The sequence below is a fragment of the Stomoxys calcitrans genome, chromosome 5 (assembly GCF_963082655.1).
Source record: "Stomoxys calcitrans chromosome 5, idStoCalc2.1, whole genome shotgun sequence".
Lineage (NCBI taxonomy): Eukaryota > Metazoa > Arthropoda > Insecta > Diptera > Muscidae > Stomoxys > Stomoxys calcitrans.
In genome coordinates this window covers 119264740-119274640 of record NC_081556.1, presented here as the reverse complement: position 1 = coordinate 119274640, position 9901 = coordinate 119264740, and the positions used below count along the sequence as shown (strand labels likewise).

Sequence of the window (9901 nt, the reverse complement as noted above, 5' to 3'; positions counted from 1 at the left end):
TTTTTGTGTTAAAGGACTTCATGATATTTTTCTTTTCGCTTTATTAAATATATGAATACTATTATATATTTAGTATATAATATATGTTTGCATGTGTTATTTGATTACTGTTCTCGTTTCAACACCAGACATTTACTTAAAAAATTAATAACAAACTAAATCATCATATCATAAATCATACTAAAGCAATTTTCTCATATTAAATTTTTGTTGCTTTCTTTTAGAACTCTATGTGTGTGTGTGTGTGTGTGTGAGTTTTATTTAATAGTGTTACAGAATAATACATTAAAAATACTTTAGTTCCTGATATCGATTTGAGGGGAAGTAGGAGAGTACTAAACACACACTATTTTAGTTTGTGCTGTTAACAAATGAATCGCATCTTTTTCTTTTATTGCATATCGTCGTCACAGTGTCAGATGGCTGTTGCTGTTGTTTGGGCTGCTTTTGGCGTTTTGGTAAAGCCGGTGCCATATTTGTTTTGGGTTCGTAGTTTTGGTGGCGTGTTTGGGGTTGTACTTTTGTGCCTCGGGAGGTGTTCAGGTGGCATGGGTGTCTTAGCTGCTGCTGTTGTTTGTTTGTTTGACATAGTCTAGGCCCCTCAAGATCCTAAAGTTCCAATTTAGATAGGACTTGGAGGCAGGGCGTCGTCCTATAAGGCTCCATTTACAATTTTTTTCGGTCCACTGGCATTCATTTGACGAGTATTCATATCGGAATTCTAAAAGAGATTTGGTTTTTAATATCAAATTGGATTTTTGAGATGTTTCTTGGAATCTGCCATGATGACACAGCTTGTTTTTCAAACTAAAATTCGATATGATGTCCTTTTGAAGAATGTTAAAATTTTATACCAACACAATGGAAAAAAAGCTTAAAAATGATATTAAACCAAATTAAATGGTCAAAGGCTAATTAAACGGATTAAAATATAACCATCACCAGAAGAAAATACAATACTAATTTTCTAACACCAGACATTGGACAAAATGGTAATAAAACATTTTTGTTGCAAAAAAAACGAATAATAATTTAGCAAAAAAAATCCAAAAATAAAGAACATTTTTTTTTGTAATGGCTGTCGTTTTTCACAGTTGAAAAAACCATGTTTTTCGCGATTACTTTTTTGGAACAATACAAAAATCTCAACGATAACATATAACATAACACTTTTTTTAAAATTGTTTCAATAATTATTAGGGAATGTCCCACTGCATGAAATCTGCAAGTTTTTTTGCTTCAAAATCTTTTGTCTAAAAAAAGTAAACACGAAAAAATTTCGCGAAAAGCGAACTCAGTACCAACCCTAAGAAAAGAAAATTGGCGTTGAAGACAAGATCGATTACTTAGTATCTCCTGTGGCTTACATTTGTCCTGGCCTATCTTGGTACCTCAAGCATCTCAATTGAGCACACTGACCTTTTCGTGGTATCACCTGGGGCTTGAAACATGGTTAAGACCAAGATACATATATTCATTTACAGGTAGTGGCAGTTGCCCAACAACAAAATATTGAATGCACTATCTGTCAAAATCAGTGATTAGTGCAACCCTAATTTCTTGTTTGTGTGTGCCATGGTTCTTAACTATAGCACACACACAGAACCAAAACTCGTAGCACTTCGCGAGAAAAAATTGTACTCAGAACCTGGTATTTTTGTCATGGTTGAGACCCACCATTGCAGAAAATATCAATTTCAATGAAAAAACTAACTCCTTAATTCTGACGACCCCCGCAAACGAATTGAGGACCATGATTTTCGAGGCGTCACAACAAAACTCAAAGGTGACCCATTTCTTTGTAATAACTGTGATTGTACGAGACATGGCTATGGAGTTTGAGTAAGTCGGAGACTTAACTACCCTCAAGAATTTTAACATGAAGATCCATCTATATGATGGCTATAACTAGCTATAATCTGATATAGCCCATCTTGAAACTTAACCTGCTTATGGTAAACAAGTAAAAGCGTGCTAAGTTCGGACGGGCTGAATTTTAGGAACCCACCCCCGTGGATTCTACTAAAAATGTATACAAACTAAACTTAGTTGAAGGGCATAATTTTTTCCAAATACAAAACTTCTGTTCAACCAGCATAAATTAAAGCTTCTGCCAATTCCAAATTTTGCCCATGAACATTCCACTAAGGAACAGCGGCAAACTTCTCACATATCAATGAGTGCAGTCCGATTCAATTTTAAGCTCAATGATAAGGGACCTCCTTCGTATAGCCGCGTTCGAATGGCGTGCCGCAGTGCGACGCCTCACAAATGTTGCCAGCATTAGAGGGGAAAACCACCGCTGAAAATTTTTTTCTGATGTTCTCGCCAAGATTCGAACTCAGGCGTTCAGCATCATAGGCGGACATGCTAACCTCTGCGCTACGGTGGCCTCCAATTAAAGCTTCTAGGAAACGTATAAGCATAATCGAGAAACCGGTTTGTATGGGAGCTATTGGGTTGCCCAAAAAGTAATTGTCGGTAATATAGTAGTAATTTAGTCGGCGTTTACAAATTTTTTCAACGGCTTGTGACTCTGTAATTGCATTCTTTCCTCTGTCAGTTATCAGCTGTTACTTTTAGCTTGCTTTAGAAAAAAAGTGCGCCAAAATTTGTTTACATTTGTTTGTTTGGCGTCAATTTTAATATGGGTACCACATGTATTGAAAGAAATTCATTTAACAAACCGAATCAACGCTTGTGATATGCACCTTAAACGCAATGAATTCGATCCGTTTTTAAAACGAATCATAACTGGAGTTGAAAAATGGATTGTTTACAACAACGTTAGTCGAAAACGATCATGGTCCAAGCATGGTGAACCAGCTCAAACCACTTCAAAGGCTGATATCCACCAAAAGAAGGTTATGCTGTCTGTTTGGTGGGATTGGAAGGGTGTGGTATATTTTGAGCTGCTTCCAAGGAACCAAACGATTTATTCGGATGTTGACTGTCAACAATTGGACAAATTGAATACAGCCATCAAGGAGAAGCGACCAGAATTGGTCAATCGTGAAGGTGTCTTATTCCACCCGGACAATGCTAGACCGCACACATCTTTGGTCACTCGCCAAAAACTGAGTGAGCTTGGCTGGGAACTTTTGATGCATCCACCATATAGCCCTGACCTTTCACCATCAGACTACCATTTATTTCGATCTTTGCAGAACTCCTTAAATGGTAAATCTTTTGGCAATGATGAGGCTATAAAATCGCACTTGGTTCAGTTTTTTGCAGATAAAGGCCAGAAGTTCTATGAGCGTGGAATACTAAATTTGCCAGGAAGATGGCAAAAGGTTATCGAACAAAATGGCAATTATATATTTGATTAAAGTTCATTCTAAGTTTTATTAAAAATGCATTTACTTTCTTTTATAAAATCCGCAATTACTATTTAGGCAACCCAATAGATCGATCTGTCCGATTTCGTTGAAATTTGGGTCGGTGAATTGTGTTAGGGCTCTCGACATCCTTGTTTTATTATTATCAGTCCAGTTTTGCATGTAGCTGCCATATAGACCATATAGACTTGTGCCCATAAAAGTCGCATTATTGTCCGATTTCGCTAAAATTTCTCTCTCAATTAGGGTATCTCAACTTAGGGTGTTGGGCCAATAACAGGCGTATTTATTGTCCGTTTTCGTTGAAATTTGGTAAAGCGAGTTGGCCCAGATCGGTCCAGATTTGAATATAGCTGATACATATACCCATGGAGATCGGAATAAATGATGCATTTTAATAGCGTATTAAGACGAAAGGTAGTTTAAAAAAAAAATTTAAAAAATCCGCAATCACTTTTTGGGCAACCCAATATATATGTGTATCCAAGGTGGTGGGTATCAAAAGTTCGGCCGGGACGAATGCCTTTATACTTGTTTTATCTAAATTAAGAATGTAGTAGTAAATAATAAACCACAGTTGAGCCAAGTTTTTAGTTAGTTAAGCATAGTTTAAAAAATACAAAAAAAAAATAAGAAAAAAAATATTACTAAAAAAATATTAAAAATTTATAACTTTTAAATATGTGTTAATGTTTAGAAAAAAATCAGAAAATAATTTTATTAAAAAATGCACAAATTTTATTTTCATTCCTTTTAAAAAAATTGCACTATAAAATACTAAAAAAACAATTAAAAAAAAAAATCATCATCGTACATTGATGAAAGTGTCACAGTCTAAAATGTTCGATAAAAATTAATATTACACACTAGTAGTTAACACAATTTTTGTTTTTGCTTTGGTTTCGGTTTTTTTTTTGTATCGTTTTGTTTTTGAACACAACTAAAATGTTAAACTTGTTTTCTGTATAATGTTATTATAAATTACATATTTATACGCCAACGTATGGATATACTCTGAAAATAAAAATTAATTCATAAAGAAAGATATTTAGAGAGAGAGAGAGAGTGGGAGAGAGAGAGTATTAAAAAGAAAATTTTATGGGGAAACAGAAAAATGCAGAGGAGTGTGATAACCATAACAAAAAGCATGAGGACCACAACCAGCAACAGGATGACCAAGACCAAACTAACGAACAGCCAGCGGTCGGTGAAAGATAAAGGGGAGAAATGATTTCAAAACACAGGTGTGGATACCATACCAAAATGATAACAAAATTAAAAAAAAAAAAACATATTTGGCCTTTTTTTAGTTTTCAACAATATTAGGGGTTTATGATTTATTTTCTTTTTATATTTACTAAAAAGTAAATAACAATTTACGTTCTCAATTATTAATACATATTTTACATTTAGCATCACTATATTCAAATATAACTTATTAATGTAAATAATGCACTAAAAACTTCGTTCATCTTGCCAGAGCATATTAACTTTGAATACAGGATATACAGTAGGGGAGGGGAGGTCTATCATAACTTTTAGGGTCTAAGTGGTAGTTAGATAAGACAGGTGGCAGGTGGTAAGTGGTAAGATGGTAAAGCATTCAACCATTAATGTGAGTTTGAGTAGTGGCATTAAAACAATAAAATATGCAAATTAATTAATAAAAAAAAACTAAATTTTTGCATAAATACACAGACATACTACAAAGAGTACAAACGGAACTTTGCAACAGTTGCTCACAAAATAATCAAAAAAAAAAAAAAAAAAAACAAAAACATGCGTCCATACCCTACGGGAAATGGGACAGGTCCCAAACCTGTCAAGGGATAGGTCCCAAACCTATCACGAGATAGGTCCTCTGGTGATAGGGACCCGTCGCAGTTCTCGTCCCCTAACATGAAAAAAAAACCCATCGCTTTTATAAAGGTTTGTCGCTCGAGGTGACGAACTGCCACCATTCTAACACCGTAGGATAGGTCCTGGGACACTTCGCAAAGGATGAGTATACTTTGCAAGTATTTTTTTCAGGGACATAACATTAGTTAGCAAATATATTTAACGGATAAGCAATTTTTAACAACAAAATTAAGCGACTTTTTAAAATCTAATTAAGAATCATAAGTTATGACAATTGAAAATTTTCATTCTCTGTAGCAAGACGTATTAATCAGGTGGCCGCATCAACCCAGCTGATAGAATTTGATACGTCAATTAATTTTTTTAATGCGCCTTACAAAATATAAACTTTAAAAAAAAAATTTTTTTTTTTAAAGTTTTAATTAAAAAAATATTTTTTTAATTGATTTTTGTTTGTTGCTGTTATGGTTCTTAAACTTAGGTAATATTGGCAGCACGCGTCTAACAACCTCAATCTCTGAAAGCTTCACTCATCGAACTTAGGTCCATTGAGTAGCCCCCAAATAGTTTAAAAAAGGGCAAAAGAACACATCTAAAATTTACGTCAGTACAATGTAAGACACTAGAATGAAGAAGAAGCCAAAATGCATGACAAAACGGCGGTAAGGCGGGTTGGAGAGTTCCCTACAATCTGCCATTTAAAGCTATTGGGTTGCCCAAAAAGTAATTGCGGATTTTTAAAAAAAAAGAAAATGCATTTTTAATAAAACTTAGAATGAACTTTAATCAAATATACTTTTTTTAGACTTTTTTTCTAAAGCAAGCTAAAAGTTACAGCTGATAACTGACAGAAGAAAGAATGCAATTACAGGGTCACAAGCTGTGAAAAAATTTGTCAACGCCGACTATATGAAAAATCCGCAATTACTTTTTGGGCAACCCAATATATTAGTCAGGAATGGTAAAAGGACTATGCGCCTGAAGATAGCCACAATCCTGCACCTGCAAATTTTGCCCATGAACATTTCCCTAAGGAACAGGGGCAAACTTCTCACATATCAATGAGTGCCGTCCGATTCAAGTTTAAGCTCAATGATAAGGGGCCTCCTTTTTATAGCCGAGTCCGAAAGGCGTGCCGCAGAGCGACACCTCTTTGGAGAGAAGGCGAATTTTATTCTCCTTGCTTATAAATTTTGACATATCAAGTTTCCAAAAAAGATGCTTTGTTGTAGCAATTCGCCGATGCGTCCACTTTAATAAATACGCCTTGCTCTGTAGGATATGTCCTGTGACAGGTAACAACTAATTCTCCAATTAAGGACGGGTATATTTGGGGCAATTGACTACACATTTCCCGTAGGTTAGAAATACACATTTTCTATGTACTAGTTAGCTAATCAATTAAAGAAATTTCGATATAAACAATTTTGGAATGTTAGCCTAAATTAAAAAATAAATATTTTTTTATAAATTTTCAATAATTGATGTTCATTTCTAAACATACTAAAATTTTTACAATAAATTTCAAAAAACCATTTCTAATCTTGGTAAGATAATTCAGAAAAACATACCAAACAAAAACATATAGCTAACAAAAGTCTTAGTACTATGTTATTAGAAAAAATCTAAAACAAGTAAGAACGTGCTAAGTTCGGCAGGGCCGAATCTTATATACCCTCCACCATGGATAGCATTTGTCGAGTTCTGGGCGCAGCATCACTTTTTAGGCAAACAAAGAATATTGAAAAAGAATTGTTATGCTATTGGAGCTATATCAAGGTATAGTCCAATTGGGACCATAAATGAATGCTAAACATTGTAGAAGTCATTGTGTAATATTTCAGTTCATTCGGATAAGAATTGCGCCTTGTAGGGGCTCAAGAAGCAAAATCGGGAGATCGGTTTATATGGGAGCTGTATTAAGCTATTGATCGATTCTGACCATATTAGACACGTATGTTGAAGGGCTTGAGAGAAGAGGTTGTACAAAATTTCTGCCAAATCGGATGAGAATTGCGCCTTCTAGAGATTCAAGAAGTCAAGATCCCAGATCGGTTTATATGGAAGCTATATCAGGTTATGTACCGATTTGCGACATTCTTAGCACAGTTGTTGGAAGTGATACCAAAACACTAGGTTCAAAATTTCAGTCAAATCGGACGAGAATTGCGCCCTCTAGAGGCTCAAGAAGTCAAGACCCAAGATTGATTTATATGGCAGCTATATCAAAACGTGGACCGATTTGAAACATACTTAGCACAGTAATTGGAAGTCATAACAAAACTCATGCAAAATTTCAGCCAAATCAGATGAGAATTGCGCCCTCTAGAGGCTCAAGAAGTCAAGATCCAAGATCGGTTTATATGGCAGCTACATCAAAACATGAACCGATTTGAACCATAATTAGCACAGTTGTTGGAAGTAATACCAATCGATTTGAATCTTTCTTAAACAGTTGTTGGAATTGATAACAAAACACTACGTGCAAAATTTCAAACAAATCGGACGAGAATTGCGCCCCCTAGAGGCTCAAGAAGTCAAGATCCAAGATCGGTTTATATGGCAGCTACATCAAAACATGGACCGATTTGAACCATACTTCCACACAGTTGTTGGACGTGATAACAAAACACCACGTTCAAAAATTCAGTCAAATCGGACGAGGATTGCACCCTCTAGAGGCTCAAGAAGTCAAGATCCCTGATCGGTTTATATGGCAGCTATATCAAAACATGGACCGATTTGAAACATACTTAGCGCAGTGGTTGGAAGTGATGCCAAAACATCACGTGCAAAATTTCAGCCAAATCGGATGAGAATTCGGCGCTCTATTGGCTCAAGAAGTCAAGATCCCAGATCAGTTTATATGGCAGCTATATCAGGTTATGTATCGATTTGCGCCATACTTAGCACAGTTATTGGAAGTCATAACAAAACCCCTCATACAAAATTTCAGCCAAATGAGAATTGAGGATGAGAATTGCGCCCTCTAGAGGCTCAAGAAGTCAAAACCCAAGATCGGTTTATATGACAGCTGCATCAATACATGGACCGATTTGAACCATACTTAGAGCGTAGTGGTTTGGAAGTGATACCACGTGCAAAATTTTAGTAAAATCGGACGAGAATTGCGCCCTCTAGAGGCTTAAGAAGTCAAAACCCAAGATCGGTTTAAATGGCAGCTATATATCAAAACATGGACCGATTTGGCATATTTACAATCCCAACCGACCTACACTAATAAAAAGTATTTGTGCAAAATGACAAGCGCTTAGCTTTACTCCTTCGAAAGTTAGCGTGCTTTCGAAGGACAAATCGACGGACGAACAGACGGACAGACATGGCTAGATCGACTTAAAATGACATGACGATCAAGAATATATGTACTTTATGGGATCTCAGACACATATTTCGAGGTGTTACAAACAGAATGACGAAATTAGTATACGCCCATCATATGGTGGAGGGTATAAAAAAAACAAATTATCTACACATATAAGAGTAAGAGTAACAATATACGCCTTTTGTTTGCTTAAGAAACCATTCTAGTAATTAAAGTTTTAAAATACAAATCATTATAGAACTCATGAAACACAAAAAAGGATAAAATAAAAACAAATATTGAGCTATTACAAAACAATGAAGTTTTTTGCATCTGAAAACAGTGATGAATTTGAATTTTGATTTCTGGGAGTCAACCAACAACCACAACACACTTTGTGAGCAATTTTGTATACAGTTTATATGAAAAGGAAATTTGCCAATTAATTGTTGTCACATATATTCTTCGTTTGTTGAACGTGTGTTTGTGTGTGTGTGTATTGGTGGAGTAGTGTTTTTGGCCCCACCATGTGTCTCGCATACTACTACAAATGTCAGTTGGAGGCATGTACAATGTCTTGTTTCTCGTCATTTGTTTTGTCTCGTTTCTTTTTAGAATGTTTTACCTGATTCGACCAGTCGCCAGTCGGTACAGTGGCCCTATAGAATTTCGAACTTGTCTTATTGAAGATGGGTAGCAATTCATTAGCCTCATCGGATAAAGCCTGAAACGAGGGAAAAGAAAAAATAAAGTTAATATTAACATTATGGTAAGTAAGAATTAAAGGTAATATAAAATTTAATCTAATTAAGCCCTAGAGGGGGATTCTTATAACGCTCCTAATATGAACTTTTTTTTAGTAACAACTGTGCTTACTAAATAAATAATAATGATCCATTATCGAACAACAGAGATACTTCTCTCATACCAAAGAGTGCTTCCGGATAGCTGTGAGCACCACACAGGCTGGAATATTGAGGTCCGATCTGCGTGGTGTTCACTGCTGTCACGAAAGGCTTAGCTGCGAGCTAGTGGAATACTCCATATGGAGTAGCTGCAATGGCAGTCGCGGACAATCAGCGGTATCGAGCGGAGAGTCTCAGTGGGAGGTCGGTGTTGTTGTTGAAGTCACATTTGCATGTGGAGTTAGCGATCCTCGTCAAGCCCTATAGTTGAGCAAGCTCGTTCCGGCCCATAGGACCAATTGACGCGGGAACGTTGTGGCCATTGGTTATTTAAAGGCACCAATAACTCGCCTTTTAATATCGAGTATCACAGGCACAAAGTATTTATATTAGAGCAGGTTCCTCCCGGCCTCTCAATAAGACTCTTCACTCGATATTACTGTTTGTCCGCGACTGCAATTGCAGCTACTCCG

The 9901-nt window shown here is 35.9% G+C and overlaps 1 protein-coding gene across 3 annotated transcripts in view; it reads right to left on the bottom strand.

The window, feature by feature from the left end:
* Positions 1 to 9901, bottom strand: part of LOC106090019 (pyruvate dehydrogenase (acetyl-transferring) kinase, mitochondrial) — a 78026-nt gene continuing 68125 nt past the window's right edge. The window contains exons 6-7 of one of the 3 annotated variants that reach the window (XM_059368492.1): positions 9149 to 9247; positions 1 to 721 (exon numbers count right to left, since the gene is read on the bottom strand). In XM_059368492.1, the coding sequence (XP_059224475.1) occupies positions 653 to 721; positions 9149 to 9247 (168 nt within the window). In that variant the 3' untranslated portion in view covers positions 1 to 652. Of the gene's footprint in view, positions 722 to 4056; positions 4356 to 4398; positions 9248 to 9901 lie in introns of those variants that run through there. The other 2 variants (XM_059368493.1, XM_059368491.1) reach the window with 2 other exon arrangements.